This window comes from Trachurus japonicus, chromosome 13 (genome assembly GCF_045865225.1).
Source record: "Trachurus japonicus isolate A0001 chromosome 13, Traja_1.0".
Lineage (NCBI taxonomy): Eukaryota > Metazoa > Chordata > Actinopteri > Carangiformes > Carangidae > Trachurus > Trachurus japonicus.
This window is the reverse complement of record NC_140919.1, coordinates 8737094-8759098: the sequence shown is the minus strand read 5'-3', so window position 1 is coordinate 8759098 and position 22005 is coordinate 8737094. Positions and strand designations below refer to the sequence as shown.

The following is a 22005-nucleotide window of genomic DNA, read 5'->3' as shown; positions in this document are numbered from 1 at the left end:
AACAACTGTCCATATTCTTGTTCTGGTTCGTGTGATTTTTCCATAGTTGAAATGTTGACAAGAAAAACATAACTGGATCAATGCAACAACAAAAAAAAGGACTTGTAATGTGACGCTGCTGGAAACAAAAGGGGTAAAAAAAAAACCCCACCTGACCACCCATAAGGTAGACAACATGGTTCCTATGAACATTTTTTATTTATTTCGCATCCAATTATTTACAGGACAGATACATTCAGTTTAACAATAAACTCAGTTACAGAAATTGTTACAGAAAGATCATTTGCTGATAGGATCAGTATGGTTTTTGTCCTGCTCTATATAAAAATACACATTACATATAAAATCGATTAATTCATTCAGTAAAAACATACAAAAGAAAAAAACATTTCATAAATCATATTTACTGCCCACACACTTTTTGCACTGTTAATCTGCCACTTTTGCTCAAGTTACTATTTTTCTGTTCACTCCACCACCTCACTGCAAAATCATGACCCACTCACATCAAAGCTGTTTGTTGGGTCAAAGTTTTGGTTGATGATCTTGTTTTGTTTTTTCCTCAAATTATTTTTAGTAGCCCACAAAAGAGTAAACATAGTGTGTCGCTCTTTATATTCTCTTTACTCTTGCTTGTCGTTTATTGCTGCTGTAACAAGTGAATTTCCCATAATTGGGATAAATGAAAGTCTCTTATAGTATTTTTGTTTCCAGTTGTGTTTCTTGTTGTGTCTGTTTACCTGTGACCAGCTCACAAACAGCCTGTAACATTGAACATGAACAGTGAATTTGTTTAAAATGTGCTTCCATCTTTAAAGGAAGAGGAAGAAGTTTACAAGAATCACTAAGAAGAGTTTTAAAAAATCAACTGATTTAATCCATGAATGTGAAATTGAGTGAGAGACAGAGACAGACATGTAGAGACTGAACTGTCTGTTCAACAGTGAGAAGGTTTCTGTGACAGGAGGAGACTCTGCTTCACTCAACACAGACTCACTGAGTAACCAGGGCTTGACGAGTACCCAGACGTGTATTTCTGGAAGAGTCCAAACCCAGGATACAGAGGTTGAGTGAAGGTGGTGTTGAAGGTGTAGAGGTGGATCAGTGAGTCAGAGGAGACTCTGTAGAAGGACAGAGAGCCAGCAGGACAGTCCACATACACTGCTACTCTGTTAGGGACAGAGGAGGAGGAGGAGGAGGAGGAGGAGGAGGAGGGGATACGTGTCTGTGTTTTATCGTGAAAGACACTGTAACTACTAAGAGAGCAGTCCAGACTCCAGGACTGATCGTTCCATCCAAACACACACTCATCACCGTGTCCTTTACTTCTGATTCCTCTGTAACTCACTGATAAAAAAACGTCTCCGCTCCACTCGACCTCCCAGTAGCAGCGACCAGTCAGACCAGTTGAACACAGCAGCTGATAATACTGTTCAAATCTGTCTGGATGATCAGGATATGACTGATCCTTCCCCATAAGTGTTGCCTTCCTGTTGTTGTCAGACAGTTCGATCTTTGTGTTCACTGTGTTTGTGTCGATTGTGAGTCGACAGGAATCTGGTGGAGAGAACAAGACACAGCTGCAGTTATTGATCATGTGATCAGTTATTGACAGTTTGATGAAGACTCATGAGGTCAGTGATGTGACAGTGTGAAGATGGTTGAATGTGCTGCTTTGTTTCCATGAATCAAAGTAAAAACAGACTTACACTTCCTCAGACCTGGTGTCAACCATGGGACTCCAGCAGGCTCCACCCTGAAAGGAGGAGGGGGGTCAGAGCAGCACCTTCTCTGTCAGCATGCACACATGGACATTACATGGCTCTAACACACACACTGTTTTATCACTGTGTTCACATGGAGGCTTGTATGTATGGTAGGGATGGGAACAACATGGGATTTGGAAAATCGATTGTCGAGGCCCATGTGTCGACTTTTTGTCGAATTGTCGGCCCTTTTTTTTTTAACAGCAGCAGCAGCAATGTGGAGGGTGGAAAATATTCTACACTGTTGTACTAGTTCGTTTTAGGCTCAAAAACATGGCTGTAATGTCCAATATTGACCATCAAAGCAGTGACATGGATTAAAGTTCTCCGTCGCCGTCGGGAAAAATGAGGTGGGGGCTACACGTGCTTTTGTTGTGGTTTATTAACGCTGCTGTCAGCACGAGCGGACGAGGCGGCACGCATTCGGTTTCTTTCTTTTTTTTTTTCGTGCATGTCCGCAGTCCTCTCCGAAGAATGAAACCATTGCATCCACCTGTTTTGCCCATGGTTTTTGCCGGCCCGGACTCGTCATCAACAGGCGCACCATCACCTGACTGCAGGGAGCCCGGAGCAGATCTCTTGACTCTGTCACGCACGCTCTTGTCACATATAAAGTTGAATGAGGGTCAAAGCAGCTATCCCATTTAGAAAAAGTAGATTTGTTTTATTTAAAATATTGTATTTTATTAGGGGAAAAGTGGCACTTTCTAATGTTTATTTGAAGAGGAAATATTTAAAGACAAAATGCAATTTACACATGGAAATCCCACAAGCCCCGCCCCCTCGTTCGGTTGGTCAATTTGTCGACAAAAGTCCCATCCCTAATGTATGGATGAACACTGAGCACAGAGAAGAAGGAGCTGGAGTCTTTATCTAGTGATGATACAGAGCAGGAGGAGACGAGGAGGAAACACTTCATCATGTGTTTTCTCCATGTAATGTCACTTCAGTGTGAGACACACACTTTCACTCTCTGACTCTCAAGCTGCACAAACACACGTCACAGCAAAGAAGATGAAGATACAACAGGTGGAGCTAACCAGCCCGGGGGCCTCATTTATCAAAGAGGGTGTAAAACTGCTACTAAATTTTTGCGTATGCAGACGTCATGTGGAACGTCACAACTGCAGATGGGGGGACAGGAAGTGTTTTGCCGACAGGATAACGGTTGGAAAATGCCCACGTTTTGCGCTGCTACGGCTGTACAAACCAGTCAAACCGGGAAAAACAAAATAATAACAACATTGAGGGAGAAAGAAGTTATCTCCATTATGTGACTGAAACATGGCATGTAATTCCTACCAGCTGCGTGGTGTTCACAGCTCGGGGCCGTTCACCGCCTGACGGCGGAGGAAGAGGTGTCATAAGACGACCGAGACAGATGCAACTTTTCAATGATGCGCCACAAGTCTGAGACGCCCCGTCTGCCTCGGTCGTCTTACTGACCCACCATCCGTCCGATCCTGTGCCCTTCCTGATCGGCTCCGAGCTGCAAACACCCCACAGTTGAAAGCGGGGCGGTTGGTTTTTGCTCCAGTCCAGTCTCTCCACTTTGCTGGCCTTTTTTTTCACTTTTCCTCAGTGTGCATGGATCACATCCGATATCTTTTTCTATTTTTAGACAATACCTGCTACTTGCAGGCTTATCCAACACTTTTAAGTACTCGCTTTCCATTCATTTCCAATCACCGTTCATTATCATTGAGCTGTCATGATTACATGCAAAGCAATTAGCTAGCGGTGATGTTGCACAAGCATGACATATTATGGATTTGCACCGTCAACAAAATCGGTCACTTACCAATTACGTCATTTAATTACAATATATAGTATGACATGAGCATACACTTACACTGTTGTTACATAATGCAGCCCTAATTTCAGACCCACCAATTAAATCCTGAACACAGAGATGTTGAAACAGCCTCTGAGGCCTAGGTCCACAATGACATTATGAATGGCAAAAAAGCTTTTTACATGTTCACCCACTCTTTAAGTTTCCACACGCTAATGTCATTGGAAAATTCCTAGCTGAGACACTTTGAGGAATTGGGGCTGACTGATTTGGTAAAATCACTGCAGAAGACAACTTAAGAGATAGTTTATGCTATTGAGAAGTGTAAAATGATTTCCTGGTTCATAATGAATTGATGGGACCACTGACCAACACAGTTCAGGTAACTAATGGAAAAGAACATCAGCAAGTTTCTTTTTGACCTTTGAGATGACTTCTGTGTGGCCTACTTGTAATTCTACTGTCCTTAACTGAACTCAGTATGAGCAGAGCTTTCATTTGAGCCTAATATTGAGGCTCTATGATGATTTTGAAAAATTGCCATTTAAAGGGCCAAAGATTGGCATACATCTTGAATTTGAAGGTCAAAAATAGGTCAAATCAATAAATCTACATCATTTATGAACTTCTTGACCCAAATAGTCATAGAAACCATGTATTATGCAGCACTGTGGGCCAAACCATTGAAAAGATCATTTCCAGCTTGGCGGACGGTAGCCATTTTGGTTTTAGGGCTCTCAAAAAATGTCCCCACATTTTTGGGCGGGGCACCCTAGCTAAATTTTCTATTTAACCTTCATAGATAACAAATCCAGTGAGAAACGAACCTTCGCTCTCCACGGTCACGGAACTTCTGTAAATGACCCAACTAAGGTGTGAACGGGGCCATAGAAAATGTTCCAGCTCCTCCTCCTCTATCAGACAGTGTGTGTGGCTACAGCAGCCTCTCCATACCTGAGAGAGTCCAGTCTCCAGTCTGGATCCTCCAGTCCAGCAGACAGCAGCTTCACTCCTAAGGCTCCTGGATGGTTGTAGCTCAGGTCCAGCTCTCTCAGATGGGAGGGGTTGGAGCTCAGAGCTGAGGCCAGAGATGCACAGCCTTCCTCTGTGACCAGACATCCTGATAGACTGAACACACACAACAACACACAGGAACCCTCTGTCAACACCTGCTGCTGTGTTCAAGTGGCATCAGATAAACAGCTGGATGGATCCTCACCTGAGAGTCTCCAGTTTACAGTGTGGACTCTCCAGTCCACCAGACAGCAGCTTCACTCCTGAGTCCTGTAGGTTGTTGTTACTCAGGTCCAGGTGTCTCAGACTAGAGGACTGGGAGCTGAGGACTGAGGACAGAGCTTCACAGCTTCTCTCTGAGAGGTCACAGCTGCTCAGTCTGAAGAGGAATTCAAGGAAAAACACTCACATACTCAATATGAAGGAAATAACAGGTTAGAATCATAAATACACAAGATTGCAACACAAACCTGAGAGTTTGCAGTGTTTCTTACTGAACATGTTAGTTTGTATGAATAGATTTATAAATGTATGTATCAGTAGAATATGTTATGTAATAGCTTGAGATGGAATTCTCTAATTTTGTTGAGCTGCGTTCACACCGGACCTTTTGTCTTTCGGATGAGTTTACATGTTAAGTGAATGCAAACGAGCGATTGAAATTTAATCGCCCAGGCGAAAAAACGCTGGGCTCAGAGCAACACCGACGGAGCGTTTTTTCGCTCTGTCGCTCGAAATGAGAAATCCCAACTCTCCGGCCGTCAGTCGATCGTCGCTCAGCGCTGATTGGCTGCCGTAATCCCGGTGGTGCCGGTGTAAACAGAGACACGTGGCAGTGGGCATGACGTCATCAAAGCGAAAATGCGAGACTGTGGCTCTGTGCCAAATTGACGAGCGAATGCAGCTGAGTGACGGAGCGTTTTTTTTCGGAGCGATACGAGTGACAGCGACAAAAATAAAAGGTCCGGTGTGAACGCACCTTAAGAAATTAAAAATTTAATTGGGGCAAGCCAAGCTATACTCCAGTTTATATCATTGAAGAGGGAGTTCCAATAAGTCTTCCCATGAGGGGTTAATTTTATAAGAAATGCTTGTTACAAAACTTTGTGCAAGTGGCCTCTCTCTATGAGGAAGGGGTACACCTGCAAGAAAAGTGGGTGAAACCACAACCCATGTTGCCTGGGTAAACTTTTCCATCAATCTTCCTCCTGTCTCTTGAGTCTTGGAACATGTATGCTGTTACACAACTTAGTAACAGTTGTGTTAATACACCTTTGTTACTCTTTGATACAGTGGAATGAGCACATTAAAATAAAGTGTACCTGCTGGGATACCACAGTTCTTACACATTAACTGCAATAATCAGTGTCTTCGATAGTGTACCACGTGTGCTGTTACACAACATAGTATATGTAACAGTTGTGTTAGTACACACTTGTTACTCTTTGAACCGCTTCGAAGTGAGCGCTCTGCTCGTCAAGTCCAGCTATGTTGTGTTTTTTCTGTTGCATGCTCACTTCTCATGCTCGGGTGTAAAAGTGAGCACAGACTGCTAAATAATAGGGGTGTCAACAATAATCGATTCGGCGATGCATTGCAATGCGGGACATGCGCGATTCAGCATCGATGCGGCAACGTGCCATAATCGATTATGTCACTGTTTATTTTCTGGCCTCAAATAAAGTTGTTTGAGTTTCAATTACCTCCGGGGGTATTTCCGGGGCAACAGCATGCGCAGCCTGTAGCTACATGCTAAGCGGCAGCACCAGCAGTAGCAGTGTTGCCGCTGGCTTTCTTTTTCCTTTTTTTTTTTTTTTTTTCACCCGCGGTCGGGTTGAGAATTAATTAATTAACGCTCATGAGTCCGACCGTGTTGGGTCCGAGATTCAACAAGCCGGTCGGGTTTTACCGTTACTACAGGCAGTATGCCCGTTATCACCAATAAACACAGTAGAGGAGGGGGAGTGACTGAGCTCAGGCTGGGTGGGGAGGTCTCTGATGCAGAGAGAGAGAGAGAGACCTCCGTGCCGTGTAAAAAAAACAAAAACAAAAACTGTCACGACTTCCTGTATCTGGCCCTTCAAAATAAAAGCCCCATAGTTTTTCATATAGTTCAGTCGTATTGATTTTGAGTTAATATTGACAAGTCACAGCTCCAAAGGTTTGTTTGTTTTTTCCTGCGACCAATCGACCAATGAAATTTTGGTCGGCTAATTTTGGGGGGCAGCCCTAGAAGTGATTTATGTTTTCTTTTTCAGGTTTGAATGCCATATCCAATACCGTGTACCATTCAATTTTATTTAATGACATTTATGTCAAAGATACAGGAGAGTGATAACACACACATTGCAGCCGATAAAATCTGTTGTTCAATATCTCATGACTGATGAAAAATTTGCCGGTTGAATATAGGTTACTTAAGCCCAAAATGCCATTTTGGCACCAAAATCCTGAGAAAAAGAGGTTTTTGTGTCGGGTGTCATTTTTATAGCCTCGTAAACCAGCCTCTCGCGGAAGTGCATTTCATTTTATTCCGAGGGAGAGTCTGGCCTCATCCCCATTCTAACGGCTGAAATACACTGGGAACGGCCGCGACGCGAAACGTACGTTTCAGTCAATGGAAGCTCCTCGACCGGCCATGTGAGCGACGCGCACTCCAGCGGCCGTCGCGCGGCGTTTCTCTTTTTTTTCGCGCCGAGTCTATTTTATTTCCTCATCGCGTACTACGCGGCCCTCCAACAGGTAGAAAACTACAGAGAACTGTGTATAAAACGAATATATTACGTTTAAAAGTGATTAAAATAAATGTCTCATGTACCAGAGGCAAAGCCAGTAGCAGTGCAACATTATGGGGTTTGTTTTTTTTACATTGTGGATCCATGATCGTGTGGTTAAACAGTTAATTGATACCATTTAATATAGTCTGCACTTGCAAACCCTACATAGTCAGCAAATTACCTGTGAAAAAGGTACTGTCAATCCATTTTAACAGGAGGAATGTAAAAATATGTTGAGATGCCTAAAGTGCACTCATTTACTGTAGGCTTGACAAGGTGAAGCTGACAGCTGCAACAACAAACAGTGAAGCCGTGTCGCGTTGCGTCCGTGCCTGGTGTAGCAGTTAAAAAACTCCGCTCCGCCCCGCTTACGTATCGTGTCGCGGCCGTTCCCAGTGTATTCCTGGCGTAAGCGTTTGGACTGAAACCCTCAGAAGGCCGAGCCAATCAGCGTCACCCGCTGTGATTGACACAGCACGTTGGCCAATCATAGACCGACTGGTGCAAAGCCCCGTCACTACACCAACTTGCTGATTGGCTGAATGGGGTTGTCTGTCAACGCTACTACCAAAGATATTAAACCGTCTTTGCTACTACTCCCGCCCAGCCCAAACGCTTGCAGGGGGAATGAGGCCAGACTCTCCCGAGAAATGAAATGAAATGCATTTCCGCGAGAGGCTGGTTTACGAGGCTATCATTTTCAGGTGTACCAGTACAATTGGCTCCATTATATTTTGCTTTAGTGACGCCTCAACATCTGTACAGTTGTTCTCTTGTAAACTACAACAAAATCAACACTGACAAATGACTTTTGATGACAAAAGACAAAACATTTAGCTACTGACACACACTACTCCAGTCTCTTTACTTTCTTTTCTTTGAGTTACAACTTTTTCTTTCCTTTTTTTTAGTGTGTGCGCGTGCATGGCGTGTGCATGTGTCTGTGTATGTGTGTGTGTTCGGATCAGTTCAACAGGTTTTTGTAGCTGAAACACGGCACTTTAGATCAGATCCAGCTTCCTCTGGTCAGCAGGCAGCGGTCTCACTCACTCTCTCTGTCTCACACACATCTACACACACACAGCCTACAGCTCTGGCTGACGTGCCCCCTGAACTCAGCCACAGACTGTCTCTGTACGCTCACAACAGACACTCCCACCACCTTTAGCTCTCCTCTCGTCATGTTCGCCGGTGCCGTCCGCTCCTCATCCACACTAGATCGCGGGATTTTCAAGCTGCTATCTGTGTGATTTCTCACAAAATCTGGCGACTTTCCAAACGCTCTTGACGACTAACGACGAGCGATCAACGGTGTTGTTGTTACTAACGTTTGTGCTTTGTATCACGGAGCTGCACGTAGCTTCAACGAGCTGCCAAGCCGCCATGAGCTCCGCCGCCGCCTCCTAAGCTCTCACCGGCGGCCAGAGTGTCACGGAGCGGCCCCCGCTGCAGTCAGACACCCGCTCCGCTCCGTGAGGGGGGAAAAACACGCTATATTTTTTATATTTCTCAAGCCAAATGTGTTTTTCTGCACTTTATTTTGATGATAAAAGTCTGATCTTCACAGAGGAGTAGGGCGAGACATTCAGCATGGCGTTGCAATTAAAAAAACACTAAGACGAGTTATCTCGTCTTTGGCAGACTACGCTTGGATTCCCTAAGACGAGATAACTTGTCTTTGGCAGTGAAAGAGTTAAAGGACAGGAAAAGATCAAGCCTTGTGGTTGTTTGGGGAGCTTCTATACGTTTCGTTGACTGACTGTCGAGCTTTGCATCGGCGAACGCACTGCGAGGGCAGTACAGTCCTCTTTTTCCTATGGGCTACATGTGGTGAGCTTGAACAACAGGGCTATGTGTCAATTTACAGTGAAATTACTCTTTAAGTTACTTGACTATTTTTCACAATTTGGGAAGATGTGGTATTGATAATAACAATATTGTTCAAAATGCACAATAAAGGAACACTGAAGTGCATTTTTTTGAGTGTGTGGTTTATGCATACAGATTGCTGGTGATGTTTTCAGTTCCATATGAATTGAGTTATCCAGCATTGTCTCATTTTCTGAAGTAATGCTATTCTAGTTGTTGGTTTTTGTAAAATGACTTGAGTACCAAGGTCAACACCAGTTTAGAGTTTCTGCATGATGTAACATGTAAGTATGTAGCTGGTACACTTTATTTTAATGTGCTTATTTCACTGTATCAAAGAGTAACAAGTGTGCTAACACAACTGTTACATACTATATTGTGTAACAGCACACGTGGTACACTATCAAAGACACTGATTACTGCAGTTAATGTGTAAGAACTGTGGTATCCCAGCAGGTACACTTTATTTTAATGTGCTCATTCCACTGTATCAAAGAGTAACAAAGGTGTATTAACACAACTGTTACATGTACTAAGTTGTGAAACAGCATACATGTTCCAAGACTCAAGAGGCAGGAGGAAGATTGATGGAAAAGTTTACCCAGTCAACATGGGTTGTGGTTTCACCCATTTTTCTTGCAGGTGTACCCCTTCCCCATAGAGAGAGGCCACTTTGACAAAGTATTGTAACAAGCATTTCTTATTAAGTGTAACAGGGACCTGTAAGTACACCAAAATACACTATGTATTCACAATATAAGTACATGTTATTACATATGGTTACACAGGTAATTACATTGTATTTAATTAGGTAGATACACAGGAACAGTAACCCCTTAAAATAAAGTGTTACCAAGCAGTCTAAATTTCATAAATTTTTTGTTGGTGTTAGAGTATTTATAAAATAATGGTGATAAATACTGGTTGGAGGGCCCCCTGGGGATTTTTGCTTAGGGCCCCATTAGACTCTAAAATTGCCTCTGGCTGCTGTGTTAAAGTGTCATCAGATAAACAGCTGGATGGATCCTCACCTGAGAGTCTCCAGTCTACAGTGTGGACTCTCCAGTCCACCAGACAGCAGCTTCACTCCTGAGTCCTGCAGGTTGTTGTTACTCAGGTCCAGGTGTCTCAGACTAGATGACGGGGAGCTGAGGACTGAGGACAGAGCTTCACAGCTTCTCTCTGAAAGGTCACAGCCACTCAGTCTGAAGAGATGATCATGAGGAATTAAAGAAGAAAGGAATTTGATATCTGTCCTGTTGAAAAGACAAAATTGTTTTTATGTAATGATGAATAAATCCATCTATCTCTACACTCACAAAGCTTTGTTGGAGGCTTTGCCTTTGACCACTGGCAGCAGCCTCAGAAGAGCCTCCTCTGAAGCGGAGTATTTCTTCAGGTCAAACTCATCCAGATCTTCTTCTGATGATAGTAAGATGAAGACCAGAGTCGACCATTGACCAGGAGACAGATAATCTGTGGAGAGACGTCCTGATCTCAGGGACTGTTGGATCTTCTCCACTAGAGAATGATAATTTAGTTCATTCAGACAGTGGAACAGGTTGATGCTTTTCTCTGCAAAGGGAGTCTCTTCAATCATCTTCTTGATGTACTGGACTGTTTCCTGATTGGACAATGAGTAACTTCCTGTCTGTGTCATCAGACCTAATAGGAGACTCTGATTGCTCTTCAGTGAAAAACCCAGGAGGAAGCGGAGGAACAAGTCCAGGTGTCCATTTGGACTCTGTAAGGCCTCGTACACAGCGCACTGGTAGAAGTTTGTCTCTGCAGATTTGACTTCTGTTGTTTCAGTTTTCTTGGAGGTTGTTTGTTCTTTTGTCAGCAGGTTGAGTCCAGAGTTGATGAAGGTCAGATGGACATGAAGAGCAGCCAGAAACTCCTGAACACTCAGATGGACGAAGCAGAACACCTTGTCCTGGTACAGGCCGCTCTCCTCTTTAAAGATCTGTGTGAACACTCCTGAGTACACTGAGGCTGCTCTGATATCGATGCCACACTCTGTCAGGTCTGTTTCATAGAAGATCAAGTTTCCTTTCTGCAGCTGCTCAAAAGCCAGTTTTCCCAGAGACTCAATCATCTTCCTGCTCTCTGGACTCCAGTGTGGATCTGTCTCAGCTCCTCCATCATACTTGAACTTCTTCAGTTTTAGATGAACCACCAGGTAGTGGATGTACATCTCAGTCAGGGTCTTGGGCAGCTCTCCTCCCTCTCTGGTCTTCAACAGCTCCTCCAGAACTGTAGCAGTGATCCAGCAGAAGACTGGGATGTGGCACATGATGTGGAGGCTTCGTGATCTCCTGATGTGGGAGATGATCGTTCTGTCCTGTTGCTTATCTCTGAACTTCTTCCTGAAGTACTCCTCCTTCTGTGGGTCAGTGAACCCTCTGATCTCTGTCACCATGTCAACACACTGAGGAGGGATCTGATTGGCTGCTGCAGGTCGTGTGGTTATCCAGAGGCGAGCAGAGGGAAGCAGTTTCCCCCTGATGAGGTTGGTCAGCAGCACGTTGACTGAGGTGGACTCTGTCACATCAGTCAGGATCTCAGTGTTGTGGAAGTCCAGAGGAAGTCGACACTCGTCCAGACCGTCAAAGATGAAGACGACCTGGAACTGATCAAACCTGCAGATTCCTGCTGCTTTGGTATCAGAGAAGAAGTGATGAACAAGTTCCACCAAGCTCAACTTTTTCTCTTTCAGCACATTCAGCTCTCTGAAGGTGAAGGGAAATGTGAAGTGTATGTCCTGGTTGGTTTTGTCTTCAGCCCAGTCCAGAGTGAACTTCTGTGTTAAGACTGTTTTCCCAATGCCAGCCACTCCCTTTGTCATTACTGTTCTGATTGGTCGGTCTCTTCCAGGTGGGGCTTTAAAGATGTCTTCTTGTCTGATGGTTGTTTCTGGCCTGTCTGGTTTCCTGGATGCTGTTTCAATCTGTCTGACCTCATGTTCATTATTGACCCCTCCAGCCCTTCCCTCTGTGATGTAGAGCTCTGTGTAGATCTGGTTCAGAAGGGTTGGGTTTCCTGCTTTAGAGATCCCCTCAAACACACACTGGAACTTCTTCTTCAAGACAGATTTGAGTTTACGTCCACAAACTGGACCAGGAGTTCCTGAATAAAGAAAAACGTAAAGAACACAAATTCATAAAGAAAATATAACATTTTAATTCCTCTAAATAACGATTATATGAACATGTTTCCCTCCATGTGTTGATGTCAGTGAATCTCTCATTTGTCCATCATGCTGAATCTTTAGAGAAATCCTCTTACTGCTCTGCAGACGCTCAGCCAGCTCCTCCTGCTTCATCCTCCTCAGGAAGTTCACTGTGATCTTCACTAATGCCTCTCTGCTGCTCCTCCTCTGCTCTTCATCCTCACCATCCAACACCTCCTCATCCTCCCTCTGACTCCCTGAGCATTCTGGGTAATCTGGACTCAGAGTCTTGTGGATCTTCTTCAGCTCATTCTTTACAAAAGTGACCATGTTCTCCTCCAGCAGCTGGAACAGAAACTCTATGAGTGACAGCATCAAACTAAAACCATGGAGCCAAACATCAGATCCATGTTGGACAGACTGACAATCCACTGGTGTCAAAGTGCAGCATGGAGATGATGGTGAACACAACAGATGTGACAGCAGCTGTTGGACATGTCCTCACCATAAATATGGAGTCCAGGTGTGTTTGATGCTGCTGGGCAGACTGACCACTGGGAACCTCTGAGCTCTCCTGGTCCACTCTGGAGGAATCAGTGTCAAGTCAACATCAGGACAGAGAGATAATACAAGATGGACTTTATATGTCCCCTGAGGACGTTCACAACAGACAGAGACACTTTGGTTTCAGACCTGGTCCAACAACACGTCGTACAAACTGGTTCTGTTCTACAATAACCTGAGTCTGTCTGTCAGTTACAGCTTACATCTGATCAGCTGATCCACGTCCTCCTTTAAAGTCAGCACCTAAGCCCTTTGAGTCATCGCTCTTTAACGACAGACAGCTGGGTTCAGGAGAGTCTGGTTTCTGCTGCTGGATCCTGAAACAACAACACAACTGATAAATGTGCATGTTGGAGAAAAACGGATGATTGATGATTGAACACAACTCATGTTTAACAGTGGGTTTTGTAAGGAATTCTCTGCAAAGTTATTTTAAGGGTTACAAATGTGAACGACTTCTTTTCCCTATATTCTGTAACAATGGGCCTCATTCACCAATATCTCTTTAAGTTCATTCAGCTCATCCTCACTAGGGTGGAGGGTGAGCTGGAGCCTTTCTCAGCTGACTTTGGGCAGGAGGCGGGGTTCACCCTGGACAGGTCGTCAGTCTATCACAGGGCCAACAGACACACATTCACACCTATGGGCAATTTAGGCCCCGTCCAGACGAATACGCGGCTTCACCGAATCTTTTCCTTAATCGTTTTGAAAAAAATCTCCGTAAACACGGCATCGTTTTCAGAAATATTTGCGTCCACACAGATCACCTGAAAACGACCCAAAACGCTGTAGTACCTACATACTGCAGGCCTTTGTGTGTCGCGTGTGTGTCGCTGTAGCGCTGCCACACACAAACACAGAGAAGAAGACGGGAGGTCCCCGCTGTAATTCAATAGAAGAAGAAGTCCCCCGCTGTATTCAAACTCAGACATGGGATTAAATGTTGACAGGGAGTCGTGTCAGAGTAAATATGACCATCAGTGATGATTAAACAGGCGCGATCCAGCCGCAGCGTCTGAGCGACGCGACGTTAGTCGGCCGGTCTTTTTTAGGGGTGGTGAAAAAAATCGATAATCGATTAATCGCGATTATTAAATGACCGATTATGAATCGATTATTAATTTTCCAAACATCAATTATTTATATTTTTCATTTTTAATTTTTTTTTTCTTTTCAATTTTTTTTTTTTTTTTTTTTTTTTAATATTTTTCAAATTGTAATACAAAGGCGAGTCCTCCTGTTACTGGATGTCATACAGGATTTAACCACAAGGTGGAGCGGTCTGTCTGTCATAACAAGAGGCTGTGTAACTGAGCCAGCGAGCAAGTGTGTAGGTGCTAACAAGGTGCTAACCAGGTGCTAACGGTGCCGGAGCGAGACAAGATCGATACAATTGAGTGGCGACAGCTTTTGATGTCGCCGCCAGCGCGGTCACGTGGTTCATGTTCCAAACTAGGCTGCCGCTGTCATGTTTTTCTATGGGACAGACAGCAGTGAGCTTGCTTTTGAAGCATAAAGTCCGCTAGCTTAATGCTAACGTTGTATAATGTAAAACACCATAGACGGGCTAACAGAAATTAGCATCGCTACAACCATAGCAGTAAAGCTGCTAAAAACTGTTTTAATTCTGGCTTTAGCGCTGTTAACACGTCACAACATGAGGACCAGCTGGTCTTCCTCCATAAGAATCTGGTTGCTCCAGAGCAATGATTTGATCACTGAAGTTGAAGTTACACAGCTTGCTCTGTTTTTATAACAGTAGGCTAAAGTAAAATGTGTGCAAGCTGGTTGTTCCAGAGCAATATTATTTGATCACTAGTTACGTGTGTTGTGTTCTGTTTTTATGTGTAGCCTACATAATCTAAAGCCTACAGTAAAATATGTGTTGCATCTGTCTTTCAAAAAAAGTGACTTACTAATTTAAATCTCCTTTGTGACACTTCCAAAAATACAAAGGGTCCATGATCAGTTAAAGTAACTTATTGTAACAAAAAATCCAAGAATCAAAAAATGAGCCAACAAGCAATCAACGCACAAAGAGAAAATTAATATGTGGTTTTCAATAAATAAAAATAGGCTAATAATAATTCAGCAACTGACTGATAATAATCATGACAATAATCATTGATAATCGAAAATCGAATCGATAATCGTTAATAATCGAAAATCGGTCTGTAATCGAATCGAGACTTCAATAATCGTAATCGAATCGAATCGGGAAATTGGGCCAATTAACCACCCCTAGTCTTTTTACAGTCTATGGTCCATAGACTGTCAGTGTGCAGCTGCTGCAGCGGTATGTGTGTGTGTGTGTATCACAGGTAGAGCGGCGGGGGGCATGACCCACTGAGCAAAGAGACGTCCAAACGACGTCTTTTCTAAGTCATTTTTGCACGTCTAATATTGGTCCCCTGAAGGTGCAGACTGTTACTCCAGACGACGTCTTTTTCCGACGTCTACTGAACGTCCAGTATTGACGTCCACAGGACCGCCGTATAAGGGCTATTTGTTGTCCAAATGTGGTCATTATAGACGTCTTTTCTGCGTCAAAATTTAAACCGACATCCACTGAACGTCCACAGGACCGCCGCATGAGGGCTATTTGACGTCCAAATGTGGTCGTTTCGACGTCTTTTTTGCATCAAATTTAAACTAATTTTAGACATCGTTTTTATACTGCTTCTAGGCTCTGTGCATAACTGTAGTCCCATTTCAGAAGGTGTCAGACTGTTCCAGTTCACTTTCCTATAGCTTCATTTGGTTTTCTCAGCAGCAGATTACCTGGAAATGCATGCAAAGGTGTAATGCATTTCCAGTTCAAACCTGCTGCTGAGCCAGATGAAGCTACAGGAAAGTTAACAGGAAACAGATCCTCCACCTCCTGTAAACATATGGGACTACAGTTATACACAGGTTTACCAATAAATCACAATTCAATCCCCATTCATTTATTTCCATCTTTATTTTCTTAATCACTGGCACAAACATGTCATTCTAATAAAGTTATTGGTATCTGTTGAAATTAATACTGCTGGTAAAATACTAATAAATACATAAAGTTACACAGCCCACCTTGCTTCGGTCTGTGGCACAACAACAAATATAACACAATAAAAATTAAAGTGATAAACTCAATGTGTTTTGAGAAGAATTACAAATCAGAACCAACTACTGCATACTTAACACAGAAAATACATGTACAAAAGTGATACAAAACTGTGACAAGATTCTCCACAATGGATAATCAGTCCTGGGTGACTGCTGTGCATCCCTCTCCTCCAGCATGTGTCTTTATGAAGTCCTCTCTGGCTGTGTCATCAAAATGTATGCCTCCATCTGCACAAGAAGAAGAAGACAAATAATTAGAAATATGCAAAGACAACCTGCAGCCTGTGTCTCCACTACCAATACTGGATTCATACAAAACCATCTCAGCAAATGTCAGGACATGACATATGGGCTTACCTTGTATTGCTCTATAAACCTTTGTCTTCTCCCTTCATATTAGATGTCACCATCAGGGCATTAGTGAAGAGCCTATAGGGGAAAAAAACATTTATAAATAAATGTGAATGATACAGTGCTTTGCAAAAGTATTCATACATCTTGAACTTTTACTTTACACATTTGTCATGTAACAACAGCTTTAATTTATTTTATTGGGATTTTATGTGATAGACCAACACAAAGTAGTGCATAATTGTTAAGTGGATGAAAAATACGTGTGGTGTTACAGATTTTTTTTTTTAAATACATGCAAAACTCTGGTGGAAACTGCACAACACACCATCGTCACTGTGAAACAGAACCCAGGAAGAGTAGCTAGTGGCAGCTTGTGTGTATGACAGAGCCCAGGAGGAGCTCCGTACAGCAGAGTAGTAGGAGGGCTGTTAGCACTGTTAGCTGCCCTGGATGCTAGTGAGTGCAAGCAGTGGATGCTATCCGCTAGCCCGATGCTAATTTCCGCTAGCACGATGCTAACTTCCGCTAGCCCGATGCTAACTAGCGGTGGCGGCTAGCATCCGTGACTACCACTCACATCCCAGTTTACCACAACAGTCCTCATAGCTACTCATTACAGCAAATAGACCAGACACCGGGGCTGTGAAGGTGCACGCCGCAGCGCGTCTTGAACGACACAATCGGTTAAAATGGGCGCCGGAAAGAAACTGACACTATAAATGCATACAGTAAACATAAAATCAACTAAACCAAGCAAACTTACCTTCCACTTAGTGGAAAACGATGTTGTTGTAACCAAGGCGTTATGTTGACCACAGTCTGCAGGAGAAGAAACGCGCCAGTTGCTTGGTGTATTTCCTCAGCCAACCAGAGTGGCGTTTGCTGCTACCTCAGCCAATCAGAGTATGATCACATGCTGCCTCAGCCAATCAGAGTGCCTTTGACTAGTTTAAATAATAAAGGCTCTTATCAAAGACTGTTCAAAATTATATTTACTTCTCCCTACTCTTATGAACCATGATCGGGTGAAATTATTTTCTGAAGCCATAATCTCCCACAAATTTCATTTCAAAATATATAAATTAAAATATTAATTAATTAATTAATTGAAATAAAATGAAATGAAATTGAAAAAAAAAACAGTAGGAAAAACAAAGATGTAAAATAACAAAATATCACATGTACTCAAGAACAACAATGTCCTAAATGAGTTTAAATTGAACATAGAAGAGATGTCTACAATGCCCACATTTGGACGTCATCTGGCGTAACAGTCTGCACCTTCAGGGGACCAAAATTAGACATATAAAAATGACGTAGACAAGACGTTGTTTGGACGTCTCTTATAATGTTTAATCACAAAGAATATATATTCGTATTTATTAATTAACAATATTGTTATTTGTCCACTACTACTATTACTAAAACTACTACAATCATTAATCATGTCAATTTCCTGCACCTGTCTTAGACGTCCAAAAAAAGTGACCAAGCCTGACGTCCAAATGTTTAACTGCATATTGACGTCCATGTGGGGTCATGATTAGACGTCCAAATAGTGGACCTATAGTTTGGACGTCGTTTAGGCGTCCAGAATTGGTCTTGGACCGACGGACGCAATATAGACATGATCTGCACGTCCATCAGACGTCCAATGTTTGGTGGGGACATCATCGTTTCTGAAAAAATCCGTATTGGCCGTCCAGACGAAAACGCTGGGGTGGCGTTTTCAAATTTTCCCACTCTGGGACCCGTTTTCAAAAAATACCGTTTTCACCCCCTGAAAACGCCGGATTCGTGTGGACGCGAGGCTGATCCGATAAAGTATTTATCCAGATTCGAAAAAAACGGATTCGTTTGGACGGGGCCTTAGAGTCACCAGTTAACCTGCATGTCTTTGGTCTGTGGGAGGAAGCTGGAGAGAACCCACACATGCACAGGGAGAACATGCAAACTCTACGTCAGATTCATGAATGTGTTGTTAAATCAATGCCAGAGAAGATGAGTTGAGAAAGAAAGTTAAAATGGGAATTTTTTTAGGAATTTAATCAAGTAATGCACATTGCACATTTTAGCGGCAATCTTTCGTCCAACCAGTACTCCGCTTTACCACTACTATTAAGCAGTCTTCTTGGCAATAAGCTTGACACAAAAATAATCTTCAGAGGCGGTAACTCTGTTCAAAAAATAAATGTACTTAAAAAAGCAAAAACAAAGTTACAGGATTCACTCTTAGAGAACTGTCTAAGAACTGTCTTGCTCCTTAGGTTGCTTAACCTGGTCTGAGCGTTAAGTCGCTGTGACGTCATCAGCAGCGTGATTAGAGGAGCAGTTCAATATTATAAGGAAAATTAGTAAGCAATATAAATATGGCTCTTACACATATCTTCAGATCTTGTTTCCTTATTCATGTAGATAAAGATGTAAACCATGGTGATGAAGGATTTTTCACCTCAACATTTATCTGTTTGTTTTGTTCCGTAGATGGGTTAACGTTTCTATCTTTACCTAAGTTTTGCTCGTTCTCTCAATATTTACAGTCATTTGTTCGTCTGCTCCTGTAAACAGCAGCTGGTGAGATTCAGCTTCAGCTCCTGTAACTGATCTGATCCTCTGTCTCTGCTCTCTGTGTCTGACATCACTCTGAACTCACTAGAAATCACTGATCGGCCACCATGTTCCTTCTACCAGGTGGAAACAAGACCATGAACATTTAGTGAAAATGAAGTGATGATTTTAACCCAGTGGTTACTTCCTGGTGAAGTAGATTGTGCTGACATATTTCCTGTTGCTCAAAAAATCTTCAAACAAAGGATCGCTTCGTGGACTCGTTGTTTATTTCCTGTTGCTACTGGGCTGCACTGTGAGCATCACTGAAAATTAACATGTGGATGTTCAGGCAGGGACTCTTTACTGCAGCTGGACAACGTGTGTCTGAGTTATAACTCAGGTTTTATGGTGGATAAATGTGCATGTTGGAGAAAAACTGATGAAAAATATCTTCAATCTTTTAATAAACACAACAACTGACTTTTAGAGAGAAAAGTCTTTATGACCGTTTTAAATTCTGACCTTCCATCAACAGATCGACTGAAGTCAATAGGACGATCCATGGAGATGTCACTCTTCATGGACACACAGCTGGATCCAGGTCCAGGTCCAGGTCCAGGTCCAGGTCCAGCAGACTGTGGCTTGTGCTGCTGCTTTGGCCTTGAACACAACACACACAGAGCTTTGAGTGTGAATAATGATGGAGCAGTGATCTGAGTCATGGACAGTTAGAGATGCTCATCTGACCTTTGACCTCTGGTCCTGTGTTTACGTTTCACACACAGTTTCTTAGAGGGAGGGGCTCCCTCCTCTCTGTCCTCACACTGATCCATGCTGCTGAGCTCACATCCACATCAGCTCACACACACTTTGTAGCTTCACCTGCAGAGGAAACACACATCATTCATCTGCACAGCAGCTCACATGTCCATCATGTCTCCAGCTGCTCCTCCACTGATTGGCTCTTCTCCTCTGCTTCATATCAGTGTCAGTTGAATGCAGTCACACAGCAGTGAGGAAGAGGAAGCTGCCATCAGCTGCTGTACTTCTACTATCAGTCCACTAGATGGCGTCATGAAGCTGCAGCCCAGCAACATGATCCATGGACCACTGTTTCCATCCACTGACACACACAAGGACTGAGATCCACTGAGTTGATGTGACACAGTCTCTGTGTGGACAGCGTCCCTGTAGAAAACCACTGGATCAAACAAGCTACAGCTGATTATTACACACACAACAACTGGGCCAAGACTTATTTCACCTCACAGCTCCACTATCACAACATTCACTCATTTCACTCACACTGGAAATTCAAAGAGAGAAAAACACTCTCCAGCTGCCACTGACACTTATTGTCTCTGTCCATCCATTCATCGTCTGCTCCATCAAATGTCACAAAATACAGACAAATGATGCGTTCAAGTTCCTCTCAGTCTGAGGCCACGTCTTCAAATGTCTCAAAGAGACAAAAATATTCAGTTTACAGTCAAATTAAACAGAGAAAACAATAATACAAGGAAATCTTCCGTTTTGAGGCTGAAAACTGAACATATCTGCTTGAAAAATGTTGATTGAACAACTGTTGCAGCTCTAAATTATTCTTCACAATAATATTGATGATATTTGTGTCCGATAACCATCTTTAAACATGTGTTATGAGCTCATCAGGTGTTTTTAATCTACAACCTGCAGCTGGAAAGTGACCAGTAGCTTCACCTGTCAGGTACATGAGCTGCAGTACAAGCAGGAAGTAGCACAACAAGTACCTCACAACTGAACTGCACTAAATGTACTCAGTTACTGTGAAGAACCTGATGCTGAACATTGATCAACACTGGAAAATCAATCATCACTACAGTTCAGTTGAGTATTGATCAGACTAATGTTCATCAATAGACTGTAGTAGCTGTTGAAGCAGGAGCTTGTGACTCATTTGATGCGGTGATCACTGTCTTTCTGAACATCATCTAGAGCCTTAAAAACCCTGTGAGCCCCTCAGCCCACCACACTGAGTCCACATCAGTCCTGTAGTGTAAATCTAATGACAGACACTGAGTCCACATCAGTCCTGTAGTGTAAATCTAATGACAGACACTGAGTCCACATCAGTCCTGTAGTGTAAATCTAATGACAGACCACTCACCACAGACAGAGTCCCAGCTGTTCTCCAGCGGCTGTCCGGACGAGCTCAGGCCGCATTTAGTGGCTCAGACAGCGGGAGAGCAGCGGCTCATCTCCGCCTCCTCCACAGGCTGATTCAGGCGGTAAAGCTGCCTCCAGTCATCAGGAAGTGGAGCTGCACACAAAGAACCACTCTGTGTTCAACTACTGACCATCCACTAACTCTGCTTCTGCTCTTATTCCAGTGCTACTACCCACAACATCCACACAACATGGCGGACACGGTTCTGTCGGTCCAGACTTTACAGCTGCAGCTCTGACTCAGCTACAGTAACATTATAATAACACAACAACAACACAACAACAAGTTGAAGGGCCGAGAACTCAGGTAACGACAGGTGTTAAAGAGGAAAACATTCAGATTGTTCACCTTACCTTCACACGACGAAATCAACTGCGACACAACTGCTGGGACAACGTTCAACTTTAACACTTTGAACTGTGGCTCACCTGTTGGACGTGACGTGACACTGTTATCTTACCTGGAATAATTAACCTGCTCCGCTGGACTTTGCTCCATGAAATAAAATCCCAAACGAACAAACAACGTCAATCACTTACAGGCATTTGGTCAAAGTAACATAATGATGGTAAGTTACAGTAACAACAATCAACATGTTCCCAGGTGAACTGAACCATAGACTATGACAATTATCTGTCACTGACATCAAACACTCAGTGGATAATTTTGAATGAAGCAGGTGATAATAATTATTATTGTAAACAGTTGTTGGTAGTCTAACAGCTATAATAGTGCTGTGATGGCACTTATTGTCCAGCAGGGGGTTTAATACAAGTAGATCCATCAGGAGGAAACCACTGAAGTGAAATAACCAAGTCTGACTGATCTCC

At 43.1% G+C, this 22005-nt stretch overlaps 3 protein-coding genes across 4 annotated transcripts in view; all 3 read right to left on the bottom strand.

Moving 5' to 3' along the window:
- Positions 1-21505, bottom strand: part of LOC146975387 (uncharacterized) — a 66357-nt gene extending 44852 nt beyond the window's left edge. Inside the window, exons 1-4 of the mRNA XM_085794764.1 lie at positions 21109-21505; positions 19717-19845; positions 19492-19629; positions 13161-13274 (exon numbers count right to left, since the gene is read on the bottom strand). Coding sequence (XP_085650890.1) covers positions 13161-13274; positions 19492-19629; positions 19717-19802 — 338 coding nt within the window. The 5' untranslated portion in view covers positions 19803-19845; positions 21109-21505. The remainder of the gene's footprint in view (positions 1-13160; positions 13275-19491; positions 19630-19716; positions 19846-21108) is intronic.
- LOC146975386 (uncharacterized) overlaps positions 1-21579 on the bottom strand; it is an 81085-nt gene extending 59506 nt beyond the window's left edge. The window contains exon 1 of one of the 2 annotated variants that reach the window (XM_085794779.1): positions 21529-21579. The gene's annotated coding sequence lies outside the window, so the exon portion shown is untranslated. The remainder of the gene's footprint in view (positions 1-21528) is intronic. The other variant, XM_085794776.1, reaches the window with a different exon arrangement.
- On the bottom strand, positions 645-12385 carry LOC146975388 (protein NLRC3-like). The gene is given in 8 exon segments (XM_085794610.1): positions 645-1557; positions 1710-1756; positions 4516-4689; positions 4781-4938; positions 10261-10426; positions 10541-11556; positions 11558-11607; positions 12367-12385. Coding segments are annotated over 8 exon segments (2205 nt in total). The 3' UTR covers positions 645-982.
- Positions 21580-22005: the final 426 nt, after the last annotated feature.